Source organism: Scleropages formosus, chromosome 12, assembly GCF_900964775.1.
Source record: "Scleropages formosus chromosome 12, fSclFor1.1, whole genome shotgun sequence".
In the NCBI taxonomy this organism is placed as follows: Eukaryota; Metazoa; Chordata; class Actinopteri; order Osteoglossiformes; family Osteoglossidae; genus Scleropages; species Scleropages formosus.
The window spans coordinates 972035-999949 of NC_041817.1; the positions used below are offsets into that span (position 1 = coordinate 972035).

Consider the following 27915-nt stretch of genomic DNA (forward strand, 5'->3'; position numbering starts at 1 on the left):
TTCTCCTGAAGACGGTTCATCTCCCGTGGAGCAACCGAGCAATGAAAAGACCCTACTGCATCTGAGGCAGCACACATCGCTGTGTTTAAGAGCCTAATTCGCCGCACCGCTTAGCATGCTCACGACTGCAAGACAGCAAGGGGGTCACGTGACCGAGGCTCAGGGGAGAGGGGGAGCGAGGAGTGGGTTGGAAACGTGTGGCTGGGCATGCGCACCTCCTGCGCACGCAGCCTTTTCTGCAGAGGGCAAACCAGCTCAAGGGCACCTTTCCTGAGAGAGAGAGGGAGAGCGGAGAGGTACAGCAAGGATGGGGGTTATATTCCTGTAACAGCAAAGCTTTTACACGTATATACATGAGCTTAAAACTGAAGATTTTCACGTCTGAACATTTCGCTACATCTTTCGTAAACAGGCTTGAACAATACACACATCCACACATTGTCTTACATCTTACTTTAAACTGCCTAGTGCATAGCCATACGATTCTTAAACGCAGGACATTTTTTATTTTATATTCGGGGCTTCAAGTTCTGCGGCTTAAAAAAAAGAGAATCTCCTCGCACCATGAACACTCAAGCACATACAATGCGTGCGTAAGTACGGGAACACGGGTCTCACCGAACCGTGCAGGGCATCTAGAGCTTCCGTCCCTGTTCGTTCCTCTAATGATATAATCAACGCAGCAATTAAATGCCATTAAAATAAAGCCCTTGGAAATGCTGCATAGCACACAGATGTAATAACTGCAGCCGTTGCTCACGCTTGCTGATTAATATCAATTTGTTTAATTCACAAGATCGGTCCTGCGAGCATCACAGGCTCAAGCGGGTGCAGGAGCGAAATAAGCAGGACGCGGCCAATAGAGGCAAAGCGACCAAGTAAACGGCTAGCCGACAGGTCACAATGCCAGCCTTATTAGTAGCCAAGACCGCAGAGCATGTGACGGCAGGACCGTGATCATCCTCCTCCACCCAGACACGAAGCAGAAAGCATTAATACGCGTCAGTGCCGGGGAGAGCCAGTGGCACAGATCCGGACGGTGAGTTCTGTCTACGTGTGCGAGACCGCACCTTTCGCATGTTTTAAAGATAAAATCGTGACACGATTATCTCCACTTCTGAATACGCGCTAGAGGCAGATTGCTGACGTAAACTGACTGTAGACTGCTTTTCCCTGCTATTCCACTCAGGCATGTACATTTAACTAGAGACCCCACCACGGTAGCAACTGTTCTCCAAAACTAAATGCAGGCCTTCTGTCTAGTGCACAGCAGCAGGAGAACAACATGTTTCTCTCTTAAAATATCAGCCTTTCTCAGCTTGCGCTTACTTCCAGGTCCCTGTTGAGGAATTCATTTTAGTGTTTTTCTTTTTTTTTTTTCCCCCCCAAACTCTCCCTCCACATTTTATCAAACATCCAGTTCTACTAACAGAGGTATTTTTATCACAGATGCATTTAATAAAACAGGATGGTTCAAGACGTGAATAGAAACTACTGCGCTTATGCCGAGGTCTGAATGGTGAAATGTAAATATGTAAATAATTTCCAGATGCCAAGCTGTATCATTCTGAACGGTCAATGACCACGTCTAAAATATTATCTGGCACAGTCCATTGAGCGTACCTCCTATGTGTTCATTATGTGTTATTTTGTAAACACGTTTTCCTTATCTGCCATTTTCAGAACAGTAATATAATACTAATAAGCATATATCAAAGGATGTTTTATTTCATAAAGCCAAAGGTGTCAGAGGACAGATGGTTTTATGTCTAGTTATATTTTCTTTACAGGAAGCAGACCGCAATAACAAATACACAGTAGCAATAACAGATTCATAAAAAAAAAAGAATTAATATGGTAAAAAGGTTATAGGCACGATAGATTGTTCAGTTAATAAGGTTGTGAAATGAATCACTGTTAGACCTGTCGAAAACATTACAGTGTTTATATCATTTCTATGTTCTCAAAGATCAGAAACTTTGAAACATTTCTTTCTATAAATGGGGATTCAGAAAAACATCCAACCACCTTCAATGTCAGTTTCCAGGTACTGTGGAACACATTTGACAGATAAAAAACAACCTTTTTTGTCTCCCCACAATGCAGAAATATTCCTCCCCCGGAGAAGAGATTCTGTTGTTCCAGAATGAAAAACTAAAAACAACTTGTCATCCAAGCCACATATCCATTCTGAAGCTTAAAGATATTTAGCACCTTGACTTAAATGTTCACATTTAAGCTTAAACTGCAAGTTATCGTTTCCAGATGGAAGCGGAAAGAGAAGGAAGGAGAAGTTGTGGAGCATATTTTATGGCTGTTAAGAAGTTACCAGTGTTAGAAAAATAAAGAACAAAGAGGGAGGCAAATGAGTTGGTTTCCCTACATATTTCTTGTCCCATGTAGAGTCTTTCCTCTGTTATATGATATGGTGTTGCGTGCACACTTAAGTTCTTTCACAAAAACAGAAAGGCTGGCGATTCTACTGAACGTAAAGGACAGAAACCTTTAGAGTCAAGTCAATCAGTAGGAAGTGGCCACTTCCTGTTTCAGCTAAAGCAGAAGTTTAGCCTGAAATTAGTGGCTTAAATCACACTTCAGTCTGAGCTCCTTCTTGAGCTCCAGCTAGATCTGAGATTCACGTCGGAGCTACATCACCCGCTGGCCGTGACCATGAGCAATGGAATGTAATCGCTTCCATTCTGCGGCGAGGGGTGGGTTGGGTGGCCTCCAACTGGCAGTGTGTCTCCTGCAGGCCGTTGTGTGACCTCCAGTGCGAAAGGAAGCCATCCGGCCTGGCGGACATTCAGTACGACTCAAAGAGCATCACAGGCTGTGACATAATACGGGAAACAGTTAAAATACGGTGAAAAATGTGGAAACTGAAAAAGCACTGCAAAATTAGCGGTCTGACAAATGTGATTCTATATGAAAGGCACAATTGTATTTAATATGTAATATTAAACTTACTCACATTCGCTAACCGCTTGCCCTGGTCAGGGCTGCAGCGGTCTGGAGCCTATCCCAGAATCACTAGACACAAGGCTGGAAGAGTACACCTCAGTGTTCACCCGAACTCCATGCCTTTGGACTGTGGGAGGGAACAAAGCATCCAGAGAAAACCCATGCAAACTCCACACAGACCAAGCCAGATTCTAACCTGGATCCAAACAGCCCACATACTGCGAGGGAGCAGCACAACCTGCTGCATCCCTATGCCACCTAAAAATTAAGTTAAAAACCATAATTCAACTCAGATGTCTGTACTGGAGGAGGCGCAGTGGTGCAGCGGGCTTGGCCGGGTCCCGCTCTCTGGTGGGTCTGGGGTTCGAGTCCCACTTGGGGTGCCCTTGTGATGGACTGGCGTCCCATCCTGGGTGTGTCCCCTCCCCTTCCAGCCTTGCGCCCTGTGTTGCCGGGTTAGGCTCCGGCTCGCCGCAACCCCGCTCAGGAAAAGTGTGTCTGTACTGGAAGGGTGATAAAAGAAAGGTAGGGTGCTACAGTAAAAAGTGGCTTTCACTTCAAATTCAGGAATATTCAACACAAGACTGAGGCACCTTAAGGCTCGCAACAGCCTAGGCCACACCTCCATAAGTTACAGCCACAACTAGGCAATGATCGTTAAAAGGAAATAAGCGCTAGGTGCAGCCACTGAAGATTTGCTTTGAATGGTTTTAAGGAACTGGGACTCATAAACAGAGGGCTGTGAAGAGAGCTTTATGACTGTGATTGGATTTATATCGTTTACTATGTTGAGTTTCCTTGTGGCATGGGATTGATGTTTCAGTGTTGTTCGTTGACCCAGTCTAGCACCTTTTTCCTTTCCTATACTTTGAGCTCATATAATCCATTTCGATGAACACTTGCATCAGGGATACTTTCTTGGAAGTTGCCGGTTCAAGTGGGGGCCTCCTTTTGTATGCGTGAGCAGAGTACCTTGAATACTCTAAGAATTAGATAAACTTGGAAATTATGAGCAGTGACACAATTGCAAAGAACTGCGAATGACTATATCTACCCATTGGTCATGTTGTATCACAAAGATACTGTTGCAAAACAAATGATTTTTCATAAAGTGGCATTCTGCAAAAGAGCTGTTTGAGTAAACAGGAACTGCAGAAAAAAACCTCTGGGCTGTGAACATCTGGCACTGGAGTACTGTGCTTCACGTGCATCAGCGTGAGGACTTGGTGAAGAGATGCCCCATGCTGTGAGATAATCACTTGAGAGAGACAAACAGAGAAGGTTTCAGCATGAAAGCTGGATCGGCGGCATGGCCGTGACTGGTCATTACAAGCCTTTACTCAGCCCTGATGTATTCCAAGAACACTCATCTGAACAAATCCCCACAAAACGTATCTGCCTGAAAAGAAAACCCACTAATGTTTTAGTATGTAGAAAACCTATGATGACTCTCCCCCAGTCTGTTCTTCGTCTGTCTTCACCTTAGCACTCTGGGGTGAGATCTCTGATTATTCAATCGCTGAGCAAGGTGCTGTCATTCTAAAGGATACTGAGGATGCAATGCCTGATGGGTAGGGCAAAAAAGCACATGATGATACCGAAGATACCACACTGATCAGTGATCTGAGTTAGCAATGAATTTTTGACATGCCCAGCATGTTTAATGGGATGTGGTGCATGGGTCACATAAAACGCACTTCATTTGCACATGACTGTATCAGTGATAACTGTACACTTTTCTCCACGACACCTAATAATGTATGCCGCAATTATGCTTTTCAGGACAAGCATCTTGTGACCTAATTCCCACCCCTAGTGCATGCCAGCAACAGAATTAAATTTGGTATTCCATTGCCATCTATATATTCAAAGAACTACAGAAAAGCTCTGGTTACTAGGAGGAAATATTGAGGTGGTCAGCAAAATCGAAAATGCAGTAAGCGACTTACTCCGGTGGCTCCCCGCTGTGAAGCTCTCAAAAGCAAAATCGCCTTAAAAGCAAACGAAGGCTAGATTAATGGCAGCTACTGTGGAGATGGAATTGGTTGTAGCAGCCATCGCTTAGCCGACTCTGATCAGTACAGATGGCAACAGTCACCACAGCAGCCACCAACCTCAGGACCACCAGCATCACCACCAGGCCCCGGAACCTCACAGCAGCTTCTGCCACAGATTTATTGATTCCGGACCTGAAGCATGGGGAATTCTTAAAGTTCAGCAATCCCTTCCTGTAAGACGATCAACCATTCAGTGTGTCAGATGTCAGCTAGCAAATCACAAATGTGCCTTGTGTTCTTGCTTTCCCCATTAAACCCACCCATGTGATCAGGGTTAATATTAAAGAAAATGTGCATCCTGGTCCAACGGAAAGATCACCATCCCCCAGCTGTCAGGCAGCTCTCTGGAGCCATTCAATAGGGTGAACAAGCTATACAAAATAAAATTGTCTTCCACACCATTTTATGGCAGAGGACTGCAGCATCTCTGAAGAAGGAATCCGAATAGCAGAAGCTGTGCAAATGGGAATACAGCACCATCCCTCCCCAGTGCAGGTATGACCTTTATCACCAGAAGCAGCCCTGAGTGCACAGGGACCTGCTTCCACTTTGAAGTGATTCAGCTCTGTGAAGAGACTGCAGCTAAAATGTGCACAGAATATTTGCTCCACTTAACTGGGATAAGCAGTCTATAAAAGGGACTGTGAAGAACACTCACAATCCATTGCCTTGAGTCACTTTTAGAAATGACTGAAACCACATTAAATAGAATCAGGTGCTAACAAAACGTTTATGTTCAATGTCACCCCTCACAGATATTAGATAAACCTAAATATACCTTTCCAGAAATCCAGGTGAATGAAGCACGGGACCCTACCTGGCAGTTCAAATGGCCGCACGGGTCCAAGCTCCCAGAAAGCATGGTCTCCAGTTTGAGCAGCCTCTTCCAAATATCGCTCTCTCTGGGTTGGGTTCCCGAGTGCTGTGCACCGGTGTGAGGCTCAGCAGGGGTTCAGGCCACGCTGCAGAGCGGTTCTACCCGATCATCACGCCAGGCACTCTCCCCCCTCCCCCCGCCCCAGCAAGCACTCCATCCACTCCATCCCTCGACTCGCGCAGCCTCACTGCTCAGAGTGGCTGTGCGTTCTCGCTCGTCTGCCAATCCTTGGCGAGATTAAAGTGGTGATGTCACAGAACCCGTGGGTCTCTGTGTGGCTTTAAGACAGCATCTCTGCATCGGTGCAGCGCATCTATCTGGAGTCACGCCGGGAGCGCTGGCTGCCGCTGCAACTCCACCTATCGCCGCATCCCTTTACGTATGACCTTGTCATCAGCAGCCTGCAGCGCAGGTAAAGCAATATTGCTGGTGCATTGCAAAGAGATGGAAGACAACTGATTCCATCCCTATTTATTTCTCTGTTATAGATGACAGCAGAGGATGGACCAAAACAAAAATTACTCCAGAAACTTGTGAGTAAATACATTTAGAGAGAAGCACAGAACACTTCGCAAATCTCTTCACACCGACATCAGCTGTTCACACAATCCCTCCTCCCCACTGTCTCCAGCTCTACTTCCTGTTTACCAACATCCTGGTCTAAGGAACACATGCAATCTCTCCATACTAAAACATTTATATTACATTTATCTTTTCTCCACAGAAACTCATAATGTTAAGCTACCAGCAATTAATTACCCATTGAATACACCTGGGTAATTTTTATGGCGCAATTCAGGGTAAGTACCTTGCTCAAGGGTATCACAGCAGGAGGTAGGATTCAAACCTGAAAGCTCTGAACACAAAGGCAGCAGCTCCAACTGCCGTACTACTGTCATGCCCAGCACCACACCCCAGGCACCTGATCCCACAGTCCGATCAGGTACAAACGAAGCCACTCCACCACTGTCTCGTTGCGGAATCTCACTCAAGACTATCGACCCTTCTGCGCCTATGGAGCTCACCTCGTTCCATGTCCTGTCCCCCTTCGCCCTCGCATCCTGTTCTTCATTTCCTGGCTTCCGACCACTTGCCTCGTCTCCCAACTTCGACGTTGGATCTTCTTTCTCACCGACTGCCGATCAACTGACCATTCGCTTGTCCCCGACTATGACTTCCAGCTTTGCCCTTCAGTTTCTATTTAAAAAACCTCCACTTGGGTCCAGCCTCCTTCGTGTCCTCTCTTCAGCCTAATAGAAGATTCCGCTTTCATCACGGTCCCAGAAGGCACCCAGACCCAACGCTACCATTTGTAGTGGAAGTCGACACTTTGGTCAAAGGGTTGGGTGCTATCATGTTGCAGCAACAAGGTTCCCCGCCCAAACTCCATCCATGTGTCTATTTCTCCCATAAACTATTGCCTACCGAATGCAACTATGATATCGGGAACCGTCGTACCCTGATGTTCAAAGCAGGGCAGAAGGTATGGCTCTCTACTCATGACATTTGCCTTAAACTCCCCTCCAGGAAACTCAGCCCTCACATCGTTGGCCCCTACAAGATCCTCCGCCGCATTTTCCCCGTCTCTTACAGGTTACAGCTCCCCCCGAATCTATGCATCTGTCCCACAATTCACCGTTCCCTCTTGAAGCCCTACAGGACCTCTTTGTTCCGGAAACTGGTTGAAGCGCCGGTGCCACCTCCACTGGAGGTGGACGGGGCGCTGGCTTATGCCGTGTGATCTCTGATGAATGCCAAACGCCAGTGCTGGGACATATAGTACCTGGTGGAGTGGGAGGGGTATGGGCCCAAAGAACACAGCTGGGTTCCAGCACATGACATCCTTGACCCTACTCTCACTTCTGATTTCCATAGGGACCACCTGGACCGACCCGCGCCTCGGCCCCGAGAACGTCCAGCCTCCCGGGGTCGCAGGGTGGCGGGAACCACCCATGAGAGATGGGGTACTGTCACGCCAAGCACCACGCCCTAGGCATCTGATCCCACTCAGCCCAATCAAGTACAAAGGGAGCCACTTCATAACCGTCTCATTGCAGAATCTCACTTGAGAAAACCGTCCTCTCTGCTCCCACAACACCCACCTCATTCCATATCCTGTACCCCTTCGCCCTCACATCCTGTTCCTCATTTCCTGGCTCCCAACCACTCGCCACTTCTCCCGACTTCAACTTCCAGCTTTGCCCTTCGGATTCTATAAAACAAACCCTCCTTCATGCCCTCTGTTCAGCCTGACAACTACGTGTTGTCCCACGTAATGCACGAGAACCATGGCATTCACTCAGGAAGCTGTTCAATGTTCATTTTATTAGATTTCTGTCATTACTGCAACTCAACACAGCATTAGTGTGTTCTGTCCACTGCAACACCATGTCAATGCACAGTATAGCCATTTTGAGAGAACATATGTAGAGACTACCACAACTGCCATGACAACCAGGAGATCTCTACAAATGCAGTGACCAAGCACAACCATAACATTCCAGAGCCCAGTGTGTGCAGCATGGATATGTTCCACCTAGAAGGCTGACCTGGCAAAAGTCTCCATGACAGGCAATATGAGCCATAACAAAACAGTGCTCTGCGCTGCTCTCCATCTTTCCATTCCCACATTACTTCTTTAAAAGCATTGGCCGTGATGTTTTGGCTGCCTGCTTCAAAGTTCCTCGCATGTTAGCCTGATTTTCAGGAAAGTAGTGCTTGGTGTAAATTTAGGACAGCAAAGGTATCCTCAATAACAACCATATAGTAGAACTCGATGCATGATTTCCTCAAAAAAAAAGTCTAAACAGCCATAACAAACCAGCATGAGTTATGGAAGGATTTATGGGTAATCTTACAGAGACCTGATAGTCTCCTCTCAGTGTGAGGAACATACAGACAGCTGTACAGTCAGGCTGAAGACGCTGGGAACAGATGTCATCTCAGCTCATGTTTATATGAAACGCTGCATTGTGTCCTCTTGTGCATATTTTTTATTTTTCAGTGTTGAAGCATATGGACTGAAGTGTGTGAAACAAAGTTGTGATTTTACCTATAATCTACTGTACAAAATGCTGCAGAACCTGTTTTCCGACTTATTTCCTAAGACGCTGCTTCATAGCCATGGTCCTCACCCCCACTGATAAACTATGTCCACAGTTTGCGTTTCATTTGATACTTTGAAACTGTTTCCTTACTGTATGCTACAACACTAACATTAACTGGATTGACTTGGTCATTGACTAATGACCACATTATCAAAACACTGCTGAAGGTCAATAACCAGTACAGACATAGACAGAACACAGGGCTCACTTTGTGTAATGCTGTGATGAGGGATCATAACCCAGAAAAGACTTATTCTTGTAACGATCCTAATTTCTCCTTACAAAAGCTTAAGGTTATACGAACAAAATAAGACATGACCCATGCCATTGGAAACATGTTGCCTTTCATTATGTAATCAAGTGAATAAGATAAGCCAGTTATGATTACTGGTCTTTCTTTGGAATTCTAAATAAATCTCAGTGAACTAAAAGCATATGCAACTAGCATGCATGAAAAGGCTTTGAGTTGTAACTCACCACATTTCTACCTCCCACAGGAGTGACAACCTGCAAAGGACACAAGGTTGTCAAAATCACACACACACACACACACACAGACAACTGGTCACAAGCATTTCCAGACTACACATTCCATCATCTTGTACTGGAATGGCATGTCATTATTTCTTATAGCAAGCACATATAGTTGTAAAAAACCCCAATACTCATTAGACATACAGCAAAGGAAATTAATTAAAGTGCATAAAGTAAAAAGTGAAGTAAAAGAAAACTAATCAAGAATAACCTGAATACTTTTTAAAATTACTATTGCAATATAACCTTTAATTTCTAACAATATATTGAAAGTCACAGACTTTCTGTATCTTCTGCTGCTTACAATACTTTATCGTTACTTATAATGTATCCCCTCATTTTTTGGGGAAGATACAATAAAATTTAAAGGACGAACACTACTGTTATAAAACGCAGGTTTGGTTCAAACAGCAACATTTAACATGTTCAACAGATACACGCACACTGAAGCCACTGAGGGGGGTCGTGGCAAGCTGGAGCCTAGCCCAGCAGCACAGGGCATAGGGCTGGAGGGGACACACCCCGGACGGGACGCCAGTCCGTCATAACGCATCCCAAGCAGGCCTCAAACCCCAGACCCACCGAAGAGCGGGCCCTGGCCAAACCCACCACTCTCTCCTTCAATAAATACAAGTGGCTCAATTTATCTTTTTGAAAAAAATGCATTTATCCTGGAGGGCATGGTGGTGCAGTGGGTCTGGGGTTCAAGTCCCGCTCGGGGTGCCTTGCGAGGGACTGGCGTCCTGTCCTGGGTGTGTCCCCTCCCCCTCCAGCCTTATGCCCTCTGTTGCCAGGTTAGGCTCCAGCTCCCTACGACCCCGTATGGGACAAGTGGTTCAGTCTGTGTGTGTGTGTGTGTTTATCCTTATCAGTTAATTAGCATTGATGTATGCTTCAATAGTCTAAGGCTTTTGACAATGAAATTATTTAGATTAACCAACTATTCATTTAAACTGCAATATTAACTTATTCAATACAAGTTTCACAAATGACTAAATCAATACAAGTTTTATTAGCAGACACAACCCTGCAACATTTTGCTAATAAGTTAACTGCTGTTTCAATTAGGGGCACCAGGACTAAGATTGGAAACAGCAGGTAAAAAGAGCTGACTTTAAACAGCATGATGGAGACATGTCTGTGTGGTAATTCTTGTAAAAACTGGACGTTGGGATAGCAGCTTAATCTAAACAGGCACACATATGGAATACATATATAAGGAAATCATCCTTTCTTATAAGCGCAGAGATGTTCTTATAGAGAACTCAGATTCCTGTTGTATCACAAGCCCAAGATACCAAAGGCAGACAAGACACACTTCTTCTTGGTGGTGGCAGGAGAAAAGAGAAACAAATGTACGATTGACACGTTGTGACAGAGTAGCACACAATCAACATGCTGCAACATAATGTTACAAACATAAGCAATGTAAGGATATTCATACAGAATATAAACTAACAAGAACCTGTAATGCCTGAAACCTGAATTCTGTTCTCATCATCTGAAGCAGCATGGTGGCACAGCGAGTAGCGCTGCTGTCTTGCAGCACCTGGGTGGTGCAAGAGGACATGGGTTTGATCCCTCCTCAGTCTGTGTGGAGTTTGCATGTTTTCTCTGTGTCTGTGTAGGTTTCCTTTGGGTGCTCTGGTTTCCTCCCACAGTCCAAAAATATGCTGTTCAGGTTCCCCCATAGTGTGTGAGTGAGAGAGAGTGTGTTCCACTGATGTATGGATGAGTGACCCAGTGTAAGTCTCCTTGATGAATAATGTGTGGGGGTCTGATAACACAACACAGCATTCACTGGGAGCCACTTTGGAGAAAAGTGTCTGCTAAATAAAATAACATAAACGTAGAAGCTTTACAGCGGTAGCTTAACTGTACATGTAAATTGGCTCTTACTTGATGACCGGCCAACACGTTGTACTGGGTCCGCAATCCTACATTTGTCTTGTAACAATGATAGCTATGTTGTTAGGACAATGATCCAAACACTTTACTGAATATTAAGAAGACTTAATACAGTACAATAGAATAGACTTCCTTCATAACCAAACATCCTAATGCCTCTATTCCAGCGCAAGGGAGCAGAGGTAGTTACCACACTGTTCCCTCCACACTTCTCTCCAGCACAAGATGCTTTAAAGCTACCAGAGGAATACATTAAGGCCTGCAACATTCGAACAACAGACGACCAATCACATCCAATCAGGGCCAGTCACTTTGCTCCTCCTGAGAGGCTGGGTGAAATGTACTATAAACACTGTATTGGGCTAAGGATGGGTGGTGAATGTCGCTGCATACTTATACAGCACGCAGAACTACAGTTCCCAAGTTCATACCCTGATCTAAGGAATAAAAGGGCAGGTTCTATGAACATTTGTAAAGGTAGGAGGTGGCCTACTGGAAGAGCTGAAACTAACTGGAGAAGTGAACAAACTGGACCACTGAATGTGGCATATTTGGATCATTCCTGTTATGCACTTTAGCTGGGTATGTGACCTAAATTCTTTCAGTAAATAGCCAAACACACTATGCTACGTACATTGCTTTCATAAAATGACCGGCTTTGAATATAAATCACGCAGTGGCGCAAATGAGGGGAACGAACTGTTCGACATCAGCTAGATCATGATCTTTTCCTTACATAGCTCCGCTGAACTGAAAAACAAAATCCACCAGCTCGGCAAGTGGAAATGCGGTCAAGGCGCCAGTGAATGAGAGTCAGAACAAATAACAGGTGTGAATGAAGGAACTGTCATACAGCCATATTGCAGATTTACAGAAAAGATTTAATGGAATCTTGCATAACACACATAGGTTGGTCAGCTATATCAAATAGTGTCACACACAAGACACGTATCACTAATGAACTGAGCAGATGAAAGAGCTTTCAATCACATTTTGTATTAAATAATTCTTTTAAGCATGCATAAACAAATGCAAATTCAAAGCAGGAGCTGACATTCTGAGTAGTAGCAATATTATATATTTAAGGTAATGTTGTAGTAATTTAATTGTTCTAAGCCCAAGAACACACAAGTTTTACCTTTTGGTCACCTACTAGTCATCCACCGTGCCATGCACACACCTGCATTTTCTGAGATTTGTTCACACTAATACTTTTCCATGTCTTTGAATAATAACTTTCTGGAGCGATTTGATCTGTGCTGTTCTTGGTGGTGACACATGAAAGTGCTATTTTTAACCCCAGCCAGACAAGTGAAATGGATCTAATTCCTGAAATGGACGCGGTTTTTGCATGCCGCACTACAGGCGTCTCTGCCTCAGTCCACCGCTCACGTCTCACTTTTTTTTTTTTTTGCAGGGAAACTATTTATCGGAAAGTGACTGCAGATAGGGACACTCCAACGTCTGTTTATTTTGTTCAATACTCACAGCGGCTCTGCAGCCGTATGCAACCTTTGCTCAGAGGTGGACGCCACCTGGCCACCTGTACCACGGTCTGGCAGACGAAGTGCATCCAGACAAAGTGACAGAATGACACTATTCAGATAAAGCCCAGCTTGTCCTCCTGTTTTAAATCCAAAGTGGGGGAAGATGAAAAAACATCAAAATCTGTTTTGTCCTAATCACGTACTTTTCCATCATGTACTTTCCGTCCCTTTTTGGATGCTGCATTTTTTTCGGATTATTGGTGCTCTTAGAGCAAAATCCAGATGTTACTCGTCTGCAGACTGAACAAAGAGCCAGAAATGGCACAGACAATGTAGATAAATATTTTAAATGTTCCCCTGTGATATACTGGCTCGTTCAATTCATTTGCATTTGGAATTAATTTCTCCCCATCTCCTCCCCCCCCTGAATTTGAATGACCACAGCATGGCTGACATTACTATTACCAGTGATATAACATAGCTTATGAATCACTCTGGAGAAGATCTGTCCATCCTGCTTCTCTGCACAGTTCCGGAAGCCAGCAACATTCATTCCCGCATTTGGCAAAGAGCTGTGCCTCCCAACAGTCCGTGTTATCATACAACCCTTGGCAGACTCAGGACAGGAGCAAGGACACAGGGGACAGGAGGCACACTGCAAGGGTGGGGGAAATTTATTTCCAGCATATTCCTGCAGATGCACTATGGATGCTTTATAAGACAGGATCCTACTGCACATATCAGCCTGTACCACTGGGATACAGGGACATGCCGTGGGCTGCATTCTCAGGTAAGGCCCTCGGTTCATGGCCGCAGGGGCTAACTGAAAATTCAACGGCGACCCAATAATAATTCTACGAGTAGAATAAAACAAAAATGTTATTCTCTTACATCAATTTACCATTCCCCACAATATTATTGCCTGGGTGACAATGAGGACCACATAAATGACATTCAAATCAGCCACTTTAGAACTTAGTTTACAAAGCAATTATGCTTGCATCCAGAATGGATATTAATGAATTAAAGTATATTTAAATTTTTAAATGCAATAGGTGCAGCTGGTAGAATAGTGCTTAGAGATCCTATCTTAGGACCCAAAAAAGGTTGCAAGGTTGAATCCCAGCTAGAGTATCCTACTTGCCTTAAATTGCTCCAGTCACATTACCCAACTGTATAAATGGGTAAACAACTGCAAGTAAGCTTCATGGTGTAAGTCACTTTGGAGAAAACACACACACACACACACACACACACACTTTCTGAACCACTTGTCCCATATGGAGCCAGAGCCTAACCCGGCAACGCAGGGCGTGGGGCTGGAGGGGGAGGGGACACACCCAAGACGGGACACCGGTCCGTCGCAAGGCACCCCAAGCGGGACTCGAACCCCAGACCCACCGGAGAGCAGGACTCGGTCCAACCCACTGTGCCACCGCACCCCCCCGCTTTGGAGAAAAGTGTTAGCTAAATGAACACATGGAATGGTGTTGTACTGCGGAAAAACATCCACATGTTGGCATACTAGGTACCTCCATCCGTTGCGTCACGAAGCTGGTAGTCTTGGGATCAGACGTACGTTTCTGCACGTTGCGGAAAGGTGACATGTACAGTTTTCTAGCACTGTCACCTCACCGCTCTCCTCCTTGTACAAGAACACGGTAAGAGCCTCACAGGATGGATGTACAGAAGGACACTGAATGACACGAAGAACATGATGAAGACCATGACATGATGATGTGTTCACACACAGTTGGCCCGTACAGGAGGAGGTGAAACCTCTTCTACAACCAGTGTGATCTCGAGACACACACTGTTTCACCGTGTTTTGCCCCCCATTCATTCACGTAAATTTCTTCTCTCGAAATACTGTAATTATTAAAAGGCCGTGAGAACGTGATGTGTTGTTATTGATCCCATCCCGTTATCTTCGGGACACATACACACCTTCTTTAGTAGTGGGAACTTCCTTCGTGTATGTGTGTGTGTGTGTGTGAGGGGGGGGGGGGGGCTGTTGCACAAAAAGATGTTGGCGTTGGTTGCGATGACTGTGGTTTTTAACAGACCGCCACCGACCGACACGGACGGAGATGAAAGATCATAACATCATATATTTGTTTAAAAAAAAATCTCACCTCTTTCCCGCGAGCGCTATTTTTTCCGCTACGCAGAGCAGCTGTTCTACACAAATACAAGGCAACACACACACACACACACACACACACACATACACACACACACGTGTCACGTACCGTGGGCAGCAGCGGCTCCATTTGCGCTCCTTGGTCCTTCATGTCCATCTCGAGCCGCCTGCCGGGTTTACTTTACTTACTGCACGTATTTCTGCGTCTTTCTTTCTCTCTATATTTCTCTATGTTTCTCTGTCTGTCGTGTCGTCACTCTGCTCTCTTTTTCCCCCGATCAGGTGTTTCCGGAGCGAGATGAGGAATCACACAAAGCGCCCGGCACACACGCGGTCACATGTCGCTAAGAGCCATCCTGCCCCGACCGATCCCACCCCCCCCAACTCTCGGTGGAACGTGCGACGTGTCGGATCCACGGGCGCGAGGTGCCCGCGTGAGTGAGCCGCGCGCGCGCGCGCACTGCCCACCCTTCCCTGCGGCTCCTAAAGTAGTGATGGGAAGGCTGTCCCGTGGTGTACACCCCCAGCGCGAGCTCAGCGTGCCGTGCCGCGAAAAGAAGAGCACAAAGGAATCGCTACACTACAGCTTTGGGATAGCACGCGCACACGCACACGCACGCACGCACACTCACGTCTGCACCGTGCTACAGAAACCGAATATCAATCCGACAAAGCTGTATATCATAATCATTATCCAAAACCCATGCATGGCATGGTTTATGATAAGCCTTATGATAAGGACATCAATTCAATGCGCGCTTTAGCTGAATAACTTCTACAAGAATTATAACAATAAAACCAATGCATTTGATCTTTTCCGCTTCCAGTAACTGCATCCCAGTGAAACACACACACACACACACACACACACACACACACACACACACACACACAGAGGCTTTGCTCAGTCACATGACCTGTTTCTGCCGGTGCCCACAGTGTGTGTGTGTGTGTGTGTGTGTGTGTGTGTGTGTGTGTGTGTGTGTCCTTCTCCTGCTGTAGCTCATGACACACTGACTGTGTCCTTTCCAGCACAAAACAGATCAGCTTGTTCAAACACTCTGATTTTACTTTAATTTAATTTAATTACATACACAATATTGATAAGGTACAAATAGACACTGTACTCTGCTCCACTGGGTAAGTCATGATTGTTCAGTTTATTGCGAGACATTCTAAGTAACCAAAGCTCTTAGCTAAATGAACAATATTGATGCAACTAACAACAATACCAATACTAATAATAATCATAACAACTCATATTACATAGGTTGTTATTTTGAATCCATGTGTTTTAATGGGCTAAATTACATGCCAGTGTTTTGTATACATTAATGAGTGGGTCATCCTGTTGTCATAACAACCAGCCAGCAGATTGTTCAAATTTTTGCACGGAGCAGTTGCTCCCGCTGTGGACTCTTGACGTGTCTAAACAGCTTACTGGCATACAGTACAGGACCGAGGGCCTTACTGATCCCTGTACCTAGAACAGGTTTTTTTCCAAGGGTTTATAACGATATTCTTTGTTCTTGTTCCGTAACCTTGGGAAATGTATCAGTAATAATTCATTTTTATCTTTTCTTGTGGAAAATTAAAGCAACCATGAATGTTGGTGATAGAAGCAAGGACACAGTTATATACTGTCTTTAGCTGTAGCAACTTAGCACAGAATTACTCTGTACTCTATTATTACTATAATTAATACTATAACTCCATAATTACTCTATACTTGAGATTCTTCACCTCCCAGCTGGCCTGTCCTTCTGTCACAATCTATCGATCAAACTGGACAACTCACTCATTTTGCCTACCTCCTCGACTAAGAGTCTGGGAGTAAGGATTGACACGAGTCTGTCTTTCTCTCAGCACATTGAAGCCACAACCTTGTCCTGCAGATAAATCCTGCATAATATTCGCAGGATCCGTCCCTACCTCACAATTGACTCTGCCCAGCTACTTGTCCAGGCCATGGTGACATCCCATCTAGACTACTGCAACTCTCTCCTATGTGGCCTTCCAGCTACTGCCATCAAACCTCTACAACTGATTCAGAATGCTGCTGCATGAGTTATGTTTGACTTGCCAAAGCGTTCCCATGTATCTCCTCTATTCATTTCTCTGCACTGGCTTCCTATAGCTGCCCAGAGCAAATTCAGAACCCTGGTTACTGTGTACAAATGCATCAATAGAACTGCTCCTAGCTATTTACAAGGCTTGATCAACCACTACACACCAACCAGACCCCTTCGCTCATCTACTTCTGCTCGCTTGGTGGTCCGAAAAGTAAAGCACGGAGGTTCTCGGTTCTGGCTCCGTTGTGGTGGAACGACCATCCCCTCTCACTCAGAACTGCAGAAACTCTGTCTACATTCAAGAAGGGTCTGAAGATTCACCTTTTCCAGATTCACTTTGCCCAAGATCTCTCCAGCTCATGTATGGTGTAAATGTTCATGCACCGTAACTTCATGATCATCCCCACCTTTACACAGCTGCTACTCCAGCACTGTATGTGAATGTTTGTGTACCTTTTTAAAAAAAATAAAGAAATTTTAAAAAATTAAAAATTTGTAGGAAAGTTATCAGGATATCCTGCGTTGCATGCACCTACTCGCAATGAACATCTGTGCATCAAGTGGAAAGTAACAAACTAGGTTTACTTAAGAATCACATGTCTGCAGCTATTTCTCTTTCTCTTAATGTAATTCACAAATTGTATTTTCGCTGAGATGTACGTCGCTTTGGAGAAAAGCGTGTGCTAAATGAATAAATGTAAATGTACAGATCCCTCTGTACAGCTTGAAAAACAGTAGCTCTTTTACTCATGGAAAATGCATCAGTTTCAGGGCAGGGCAGCATTCAATTTTTTATTTTTTCTAAGTCAGTATAATTAGGGGATTATAAAATGGCCAGATGTAGAGAGACAGACTGATCATAAAAAAGCATAATCGTAGCAGTCACCCATCTGCTTTCAAGAACTGATACCATCCTGCAGCCAGATCTAATACAGTGGGAAGTGAATTCCTTTGCCTCATGTTCCTTATTGTACAACCACTTAAGCGACAGCTAGCAGTGCAGTGGTTAGAACTGCTGCCTTTAGGCCCAAAGGTTGCATGTTTGAATCCCCCCTCCAGCTGTAGTACCCTTGAGCAAAGTACTTACCCTGAATCACTCCAGTGGAGTAAATAATTGTAAGTTGCTTTGGAGAAATGCATCAGCTAAACAAATAAATGTAAAATATATATCTGAGCATTGGTTCATCACCTCCTTGATCACACCACAGTGACCCCATCTCTATGCCTTGACCTCAGTACCTTCAGGTAGCAATAACAAACCACCCCTGGTGCACTTTTACCTTCCCTGGAAGAGAAAGCCATGTCACACTGGAGAGAGAATAAATAACGACACTGGCAATAAAATCCATAACATGCAAACTGTTGCACAGTTGGAGCCCTTGCAAACTACATGAGACACAGGTCCATCTGCACAGCGAATGCATTTTGCTCGGACTGCTCCCGTGGCCTTGGGCTTTATGATAAGTGGATGAGTAATGCACAGCGATCCGAAGCCCGGGAACACAGTGTACCGGAGGCCTGCGTCACGGAAGCACTGCTGAAGAGCCTGTGAAAAGAGGCCTGAGATTCTCTTTCACATGTGCTCCTTTGTGCCTTCAGTCACCGTTTTGCTGACATCAAGTTCCTCCTCCCTACTTGTTGTTTGCTTCATTTCTCTATTATAGTGCAGTTTTAAATGCTTTGGTTAGATTACTGACATTTCAAGCTCGTTCAGATATTTCAGCAGAAAGGCCAGTTGTACAGCTTTTATAAATCTGAATATCCCGCAGCCAAGTAAAATTACTTTAATTTTTTTTCATAATTATTTTTCAAAGAGGGGGGTGCGGTGACGCAGTGGGTTGGACCGGGTCCTGCTCTCCGGTGGGTCTGGGGTTCGAGTCCCGCTTGGGATGCCTTGCGGCGGACTGGCGTCCCGTCCTGGGTGTGTCCCCTCCCCCTCCGGCCTTACGCCCTGTGTTGCCGGGTAGGCTCCGGTTCCCCGTGACCCCGTCTGGGACAAGCGGTTCAGAAAATGTGTGTGTGTGTGTGTATTTTTCAAAGAAATATATTTCTCCACAGAAACATTCCTAGCATTTGTAAATTATAACATCCTTAACTGAGGCTTTTCTCCAAAGTAACTTCCAAGGTGAAGGTCACAATTATTTACACAGCTGGGCGGCTTTACAGGAGTAATTTAAGGGTAAGGACCTTGCTCCAGAGTACTACAGCCAGAGCGGGAATCGAGCCTATAACCTTCGGTTCCAAACAAAGACAGTTACTCTAACCACTACTACCAGTTGTTTTTTACTTGCTGCTTTTTATTGGCTCATATCTAGTTGTCATTCGTTTGAACAACTTTAAATGTAAGTATGTATAACACGTAAAATGACTGCAAATGATTTAACATTCAAATATTTTTCTTTTGCTCAAACCAAAACGTGAGCCACAGCAATGCGATACACTTTACATTACGACCATGCTTTTCCGAGAGCACTTCGCAAAACAAATGACAATCGCGCCCCCTGCTGTTTGAAATGAAACTGCAACAATTCCACATCCCAAACTCCGTTCTAAAAAAAATCAATGATACTGGCAGTAAAATATTATGTCAGTGACATTTAAAAACTGCGTGAATTTTTCTTACAAAAATTCCTAAACAAACTGCCTACAATTGTAAAAGAGTTGCAATAGTATTATCATCGTAATAGCCTTAGTAAGTCATCGAGGTCTGAGCATATCATGGTATAAAGAATATAATAGTCCTAAAACTGCTCTGTCTTGGTAATCAAAAAGGTATGTAAGTAAACAGATAAAAGGATAAAAGGTAAAAAAGATACCGTACAACACTTATTAGAAAAAAAAAAACAGATAATTTACACGGAAATGCTTATTGTACACATGTACAGCTTTTATGTAAACGCCAGAGGGCGCTAAAGAATATATGAACAAAATTCCTTCTTCATGACTACATTCACCACAAGGTGGCGGTAAATGACGAAAAATTCAATAGAGAGGTTTTTTTTTCAATTTGATCAAACGAATACACCACACAAATATGGTTTTACCACAGTTGCCTTTGTAAACAATCCCAGTTAAACACTGAGATATAATCATTTTGACATCTATACGCGCCTGTGTTATTTACGCTAACGAAATAAATCTATTCTATAGAACAAACGTAACACACATAGTGGTAGAGACGATAGAGAAACATTTGGGTGCATCGTGGATCAGTAAGAGTTCGTCCAGAACAATGTCTTCGTTTACCCTGTTTACTACTCCACCGGATTTAATTGAGTGCATTTGTTTGTATGCAGGATGTTGTCTTTTATAAATGAACCACATTCACCAGCTCATAGAGTGTAATGATTATAAATAAAATATATTTTACTACTTGGCACAAATGTGCTTGGCCATAAATCATATGTAAAACAGCTTTTCATTACAGTTCTAGTCCAATTAAAGTTAACCCTCAGGACCCTTCTTACACTTTACATGATCTATTAACAATCGTTCCGTTTGTGGTCATCGGTTCCTTTTTTATATTTAAAACTACATATATATGTTTGTGCTGACTTTGCCTCGATTAATAACGTCCTCTTTGAACTAATAAAGTAATTTACCATGAATCAGTAGGATGTCTCGTTTAATGAAAGGAAAGGCACGCAAAGAGGTTATAGATACAAAAGTTTTTTTTAAAAAAAAAAAAAAAAAAAAGCAAAACAATAAATTGAGGCCATGACTATTTAAAATTTCAGGGAATTAAATCTTTTTTGTTGACTTAAATCACAAACTAATAACCTACTGTAGCATTTATGGCATTTGACTTAATCATACGTTTATATTGTGGCATTTCTATGCTTAATGACATTTACTGATTTTTTTTTTTTCTCGTTTTTCACTTCGTGTTTGTTATTGGCCCATTTAGAGTCTCAAGCATACTATTCTCGTTTATATGGAACCAGCTAAAGTTTTCCATCAGGGTGTTAAATTATTTCATCTGGTAAGCAGTTGCTTTTGAATAACAAGACTTGCTTGTATTTTAAGACACAGGCCTTTAATTTCGTGTAAAAAAAAAAAAAAAAAAAAATTTACAAGTTTTCACTGCAACAACATTTACAACATGTATCACAACATTAATATTAAAACACAAGCTCAAGGCCTATAAATACAGAACGAAACGATAAAATAAAATGTCAAATACTGAGACATTCTCCTTGTATTCATAAAAATAATATAATACATAATGTATAAATACACATCGACATCCCGCCGCTAACCCTAACAATAAAAGGAAAAATAGGCAACACAATTAGGCGATTTTACATCTTAGTTAGGCTAAATTGTGCTTTACTAAATCGTTACCCATAAATTTATTACCTTACATCTGTAACGAGGAAAATGTTCACATCACTCTGCGACTATACATCTCCATTGAGAAATGCCAAAAAAGCCGATCAATGTTTAACATTTTTCTACATTTGACACAATAGTACTAAGCTAAATATTTCTGTACAGTTTTTTTTCCCCCCCCCCATAATTGAAAAATTAGATTAACAAAATGTGTCGGGGAGAATGAAAAAGGTAAAAGCATCTGATTTCGTGCTTCTTAAAAATTAACCAGTGTGGCTGTGAAAAGATGAATGAAAACTATAAGGATTTTTTCCTCTTAAAAAAATTGCATTGTTTGAATAAGGATTTATTCATCCAACCGCCATTACAGCTTTTTCATTCCTCAGAATAAACAAACAAACGAACAAACAAACAAAGATACTTGTGGCTGCAGCAAGCCAACGTTCAGGATAAAAGTCCAGTAAATCAGGGCATGAGGCAAAAAGGTACACTACTGCTTGCTTGCATGCACGCAACACCGGGTTCGAACGCCCAAGTCCGCAGGCAGCAGGTGGCGCAGTAGTTAGAGCTGCTCTCTAACAATCTGAAGGTTGTTGGTTCGAAGCCCACTCCTGCTACAATACTCTCGACCAAGATACTTACCCTGAATTGATACTGTAAGAACACCCTGCTGTATAAATGGGTAAATCATTGTAAAGTTTATTAACGCGATTCTAATATCGCCTTGGAGAAGGATAGTAATATGATGATAATAATAATGGTCATAGGCTAGCCTACAAATAAACAAGTATTTGAGCGTGGTTACTTCCCTTATGAAAGAAAGACTGTTTTGCGAGTATCATGACTGTCTGTCTAACTGTGTGTGTAGAAGCTGTAGTATCCAACGTCCTTGGCGCAGTTCTTCTCGCACTCCCGCGCCGTCAGCATCTCGCTCTTGAGCGGCGACGCCGTTTCCGACACCGGCGTGGCGGACGGCGATATCCGCCTTCGTTTGGCCTGCTCGAATATTCCCGAATCGCTCGAGTCGATCGACTTTATAGAAGAGGGCGTCTCCGTCCAGCTCGACTCCGACAGGTCTTTGGGTTTGGCGTCTTCGGAGGCGCCCAGCGGAGACCTCTCGGTGGTCAAGCTGTCCCCTTCGTCCAGCGCGTAGCTGGAAGCGCTAGTCCTGCTTCCTGCGGAGTTGGAGGGCCAGCAGGACAGGACGGAGCTCGATTTACTGCAGTACTGAGGCGGGGTGCGCGTGCCCCACCCTGACGGGTCCGCGTAATAGCCCAGGGGTCTGCCGGAGCATCCCGCGGCCGGAAGCGGAAGTGCCTTTACTCCAGCGGCAGCGTAAGACAGCAGGGTGGCCGCGTTTCCGGCGAAGTCGGCGGCGGCGGCGGCGTCGTAGGCCGAGGTGGCGAAGTCCAGTCGGTTGTTGGCAGGGGTGACGAACCAGCGCTGCGGGGATGCCGCCGCGGTCTCGTCGGCTTGTGGCGGGGACAGCAAGCTGTTGCTAAGAGGGACGCTGCGGTCCGTGCCAGGAGCGCTCCCGGCGCCAGGGTGGAAGCGCGACTTGGCATACGAGCTGACAAACTGGTCCTGGAGGAAAGAGCCCGCCATGGCGTATCTCGCGCTGGGCACGATCTGAGAGCGAGGCGAGTCGCCGGGCGACGGTGTCAGTCGGTCGATGTCGCAACCTGTGTAGATGCTGGAAGGATAAAAAACACACAGACGGAGGCGAGCCAAATTGCGGCAAACTTGCCCAGCACACACGTTACCTTTTCAATTCAAGTATGAACACGTCTCGGACTAATAATGGTGGCCAAGCCCTTTCGAAGGAGCGCTTCACCAAATAGGTTCACACACAGGTTACAAGGTACCGCTGGCGTAAGTGATCAGGCGACCCGAATCGCCCACGTGTTTGAGGTATAATTCTTAAGTACTGTAGTAGTACTTTCGGTCCCCTGACACTTCACAAGTTGTTACGCAAGTGATGGGGACACAAAAAAATAAATAAATCCAATTACATTACAGTATTTCCATTAAAGCACTTAAATCCGGGATAATTCATAGAGTCTCATTTCATTGTGCAATATTACATTTACATATTTAGCAGACGCTTTTCTCCAAAGCGACTTCCAATGAACTATTATACGGGGGGGAAGCAACGGTTTTGTCGGTCCTAAAAATCCCTCATTAAATTTATCATTTTGTTGAAGCAATGAAGGGATTACAGGTGTTTTAACTGCCGTTTATAGCTAGTTGTCCGTGGTTTCAATTATAGCTAACGTCTCTCTTACACATCATTAAAAAAAAATTTTATATTACGACACTACTTGTACATGTAGTAATATATAGTACCTAGTCGTATTAGAATTATATAGATAGTATTAATACGTATTTTATTAGCAGATTAATGAAAATTAAACTGCAGATAAATTTAAAGCTTGGAACTAGTAAAATATTATGTAATAACCAAAAAAGTACAGACATTTATTGTGACTAAACTATACGTATTGGAATAGCCAGGTTTATTTCGATTACATTTTTCATTGTACCTAAAATAAGTTGCTTTTTATTATAATAAGTTACATTTTTGAAAACTTGACTTGGTGCATTTCATAAACAGAAGAAAGATTCATCTGATTTTCCGAAACGCTTCTTGCTCAGTGAACCAGAGAAAATTCATAGCATCTTAAGTCTGACGACATTTCTTTCAAAAATATATATATTCGACAGGTTGTGCTTAGTTATTTCTTTAATCAAAAGAAAATGTACAAGTCCTTGAATATAACAAAATTAACACGTTCCAGCTTTCAGCTTTTTAAAATGAAACGTGTTTTAACAAATGATATGCTCCTAGTTGAATCTGCTCTGGTTTCCCCAGTCAATATGTGTTAGCGCCACAAATAAAATAAAATTATGAATGACAGTCGAGACACAAATACCATTTATAAACGGTTCTTACGTGTCATAGTTATCCCGAAACCCTTTAGCAAACGGATTGTGATCGATTTTTAACTGCGTGATCTGAAAAAAAAAGAAAAAAAAAAGTGGGTAAGTCATAATACTGGTTATGCAACAATGTCACTTGAACAAAGACAACCGAATAGAGGTTAACAACAATTAGATCCTGCGTGTGAGTATTTATATTGATGTTAATGTAAAGTCTCTCTCTCTTTTTGGTCTTACATCCGTATTCTGGTACGCGGTGACCGCGATGAACTGGGTCTCCGGGAAGGTGAAGGTCTGCACCCGGCCGGGCTGGGTCGAGTCCTCCGTGCCGTCCTCGTTCACTTCCACCACATGCAGTCTGGGCTGGTACTTGTGCAGGGACTGCAGAACCACCATCTGAGGAGGGACAGCCAGGAGACGACGTGGAAGACGAGACGTAGGTGTTAATGACTGTCACATCCTTTTCAGAGGTCACTCCCGCAAACGCCGACAATGTGATCCGACCTCGCAGACTGCAGTCCCCTCCAAAGACACCGTGTCACCGAGCCTGAATGTGGGCATCACCCTTTCGGGGTATGTAGAAAGGACTAGTGACTGACACACACGATGCGATAGCACCCAGAGAGAAAACGCAACATTTTCAGTTCACTAGAGCCTACAGCTAATAACTTGCCTTTTATTAATCGGGACTAGGGGCTACAATTCTAGTTTTTATTATGGAAATACAATGAAGTCGTCTGTCCAGATGGCACTGCCTTTTCCCTCCAAATATTCATACACATACGAGCGCGCGCGCGCTTCACCTGTCCTGTGTTGTTTGAGGCTCCTTTGTTATTTGTTAACTTCAGTTTGCCGAAGGAAATTTCCTGGCGCATCCAGTGGGCGCCGGTGTTGGGGGAGTCTGGGTGCATGTAAACCCTGTTTCCTGTAGGAAATAAAGTACAGGAGACAGAATAGGAATCATCTTCAAAATTAAAATCAGTCTAGGAGCCGTCTTTTCGTTTATGTAAAACAGCAAGAGTGCAGGTGAACAGGGAGTTGCGGAGATGTTCTTGCAACATAGACAGTGCATAGTTCAAATGTCGGGCTTGTCATTTCCTATCAGTGAAAAAGGAAAACGTGTAAAGGCGCAAACGTTACCGACTGTGAGAACTTGCCTGTTACATTTGTGTCCGCCTTCCCACACGGAACCCACTTTCCTCCTTGAAATCTCCAGTGATTCGGATCGGCAAGAATTACATCCACAAAAATATTGTAATGAGCCGTCGGATCCAGACCGGAGATGTTAAAGCTTAAAAAGGGGAACATCCGTCTAAAACAGAAAAATGTATGTAGCAAATTAAAATGTTAAATGCAGTAAACAGAAAAGGAATGTAATTTTAAAACATGATGTACTATGTAGTTATTTAAGATAACGCCATATTTTTAGATGTGTAATATTTAGATAACACTTGGAAACATTACTCGTATAGGAGCCAGAAAATATAAAAGAATGTTTAACTGGAATTAACAGAAAAGCATTAATAAAAACAAAAAGGATTTTTTTTGTATCTCAAGACATAAATGAACATTGCTCTTAAACAATAAAAATGCAAGTAATGTTGTAATTAAAAAGCAAGGTGTAAAGAAGGAAAAAAGGAACACAAAAAAAAGAATACTCGTTTCGTAGAAGGCTGGGGGGAGAGGAGAAAAAAAAAAAAAAAAAAAAAAAAAAAATCTGTCGGCGGCAGTCGGATTTATGCCAGAGACACGCGTGGAAAGCGGAAAGACAAAATGGTGAAACAGCAGCAAGGCACTTCTCGTAGTTATATTTCCACATTTAAACATTCAAGGGCGTCGTGTATCGGAGAAAAAAAGCTCACCGCAGCCGCGCCAAAAGTGCCGCGCCGATAATAAATAACCGTGATTTAGCGATTCGACGAGGACCTACCTTCCTTGTTTCGTTATGATCATTTCTGTCTGATGTCTGTGGAACTTGAGCCACAGAGCCCTGTTGCACAGATAGACTTGGGCTTTGCCAGGCACCAGCCCAGCTTGTGTCGAGGAGAACTGGTAAAAAGCCCCCCCCTGGTACGTGTGTCCGTACTGCTGCGCGTAGGGATAGCCCGCTGTTGGGTAGCCTTGCGGAGAGGTGTTGGTCAAGAGGCTGTTGTACGCTCCATTGGTTATCACCGGGTGATGAGGCATGTAGCGGTTCGGGCTCCCAATCGAGAAAGCGGGGTGCGTCGGTCCGTGTTGACTCGGGTACGGGAACATGGCACCGGGAGAGGCAGACACTGGCTGAGCTTGGTTCGTCTGAGACAGGAGGTACCGTTCTGCAGCAGATCCATCGAAATTGTGACGAATTTCAGAGACTCCTTCCAGAACAGGAGAGAGTTTGCTTCTCTGGACGTCCCCCGGTGCGTCCTTGGAGTCAGGAAAACCGTCTCCCTCCGACTGATTCGTCATCCCACTGGAGTTTTTTTTCAGAGGTGAACCACTCTCCAGGTTGTCACTGGAGGACATAACAGGGTGGTCCTGCGCGGCCAGCTCAGATCCCTCTGAGTTGGGGAAACCGCTGCCCACATTCAGAAACTTCTTGGAGAGCATGACAGACGACGGCGAGATGCAATGGCCCAGCTGCATAGCTCGATTGCGAACCTTCGTGGAAAAAAATCCACTCGCTTAACTCAACGCCCCACGGATGTAGTTGGAGAGAAGACGCCTTCCTGCGCTTTTTAGCTACTTTTTCAGTTAGACGACAAATTAGCCAATTGACACTACGCTGCAATCAGGAGCGATTCGCTTTTGATCTTTCTGCCAGCAGCCCTAATGAAACGACTTTCGCTATTGGTTACCTCGTGACAGTAATTTAATTAGACAGACTTTAATTAGGATAATCATCTGAGCCCTTATTGCAATGTATACAGCAAAAGCGAGAAATGCTTCTGCATGTCATAATGCATAAGTCTTTGTCACACACACTTAGTACACATTAGGTATATATATATTATATCTCCTTCTTTTCAGTAGCGTGTCACCCTGGAATAGGTAAAATAAATATGCCTTTCGACATATTTGTTGCGACAATTCCGTGTCATGAACATCTATACTAACATTTTTTATCTATATTATGTCTTGTCAGATTGTGTTTGAAATGACAACGAATTATTTCCAGATACGAAAAAGAATATATATACATAGGATAGGTTCGAATTTATATTTTACCAACTTACCAGCTTTCGTACCAGTCTCAGTCTGTGTATGCATTCATTGTTGTTCCGATTTTCTGTTGTTTTACCATGATGATCTTGCGATTTTTCGGGAGTTGGTGAAACATAAAATGCAATAAAAAGTAGCATCACTGGTTGGTTTGTCTGGCACGGGCACAAGAAATCATTATTAAAACGCCAAAAGATGAGTGTATGCATTTCATGCTCTGCGGTGTTTCCGATGCACTGTGGAATCGTACGGTACCGGTTTAAAGACATGATGATGTTCACTGTCCCGGGGACAAT

The 27915-nt window shown here is 43.9% G+C and overlaps 2 protein-coding genes across 9 annotated transcripts in view; both read right to left on the reverse strand.

Annotated features, from left to right (window-relative positions):
* The window catches only part of LOC108927931 (sodium-driven chloride bicarbonate exchanger-like), a 54047-nt gene extending 38394 nt beyond the window's left edge, over positions 1-15653 (reverse strand). For 3 of the 8 annotated variants that reach the window (XM_018741583.2, XM_018741585.2, XM_018741584.2), the window contains exons 1-3: positions 15184-15652; positions 14464-14627; positions 9480-9509 (exon numbers count right to left, since the gene is read on the reverse strand). In XM_018741583.2, the coding sequence (XP_018597099.1) occupies positions 9480-9509; positions 14464-14538 (105 nt within the window). In that variant the 5' untranslated portion in view covers positions 14539-14627; positions 15184-15652. Of the gene's footprint in view, positions 1-5835; positions 6051-9479; positions 9510-14463; positions 14628-15183 lie in introns of those variants that run through there. The other 5 variants (XR_001965634.2, XM_018741579.2, XM_018741580.2 and 2 more) reach the window with 4 other exon arrangements.
* Positions 15654-22279: 6626 nt separating this feature from the next.
* On the reverse strand, positions 22280-27682 carry tbr1b (T-box brain transcription factor 1b). Its single transcript, XM_018741554.1, has 7 exons — positions 27634-27682; positions 26349-27058; positions 25576-25730; positions 25222-25343; positions 24656-24814; positions 24432-24493; positions 22280-23171 (listed from the first exon to the last, which is right to left on the reverse strand). The coding sequence occupies exons 2-7, from the start codon at positions 27041-27043 to the stop codon at positions 22331-22333; spliced, it is 2034 nt and encodes a 677-aa protein (XP_018597070.1). The 5' UTR covers positions 27044-27058; positions 27634-27682; the 3' UTR covers positions 22280-22330.
* Positions 27683-27915: the final 233 nt, after the last annotated feature.

Bases quoted from the DNA above. Each gene is read 5' to 3' on its own strand.
- tbr1b (XM_018741554.1), bottom strand. From the start codon at position 27,043: ATGCAGCTGGGCCATTGCATCTCGCCGTCGTCTGTCATGCTCTCCAAG. The intron at 25,731-26,348 runs GTAGGTCCTCGT...TTTCTGTTTTAG, and splicing joins ATCATAACGAAACAAGGAAG to ACGGATGTTCCCCTTTTTAA. The intron at 24,494-24,655 runs GTAAGACCAAAA...TTTTTTTTTCAG, and splicing joins CCGCGTACCAGAATACGGAT to ATCACGCAGTTAAAAATCGA.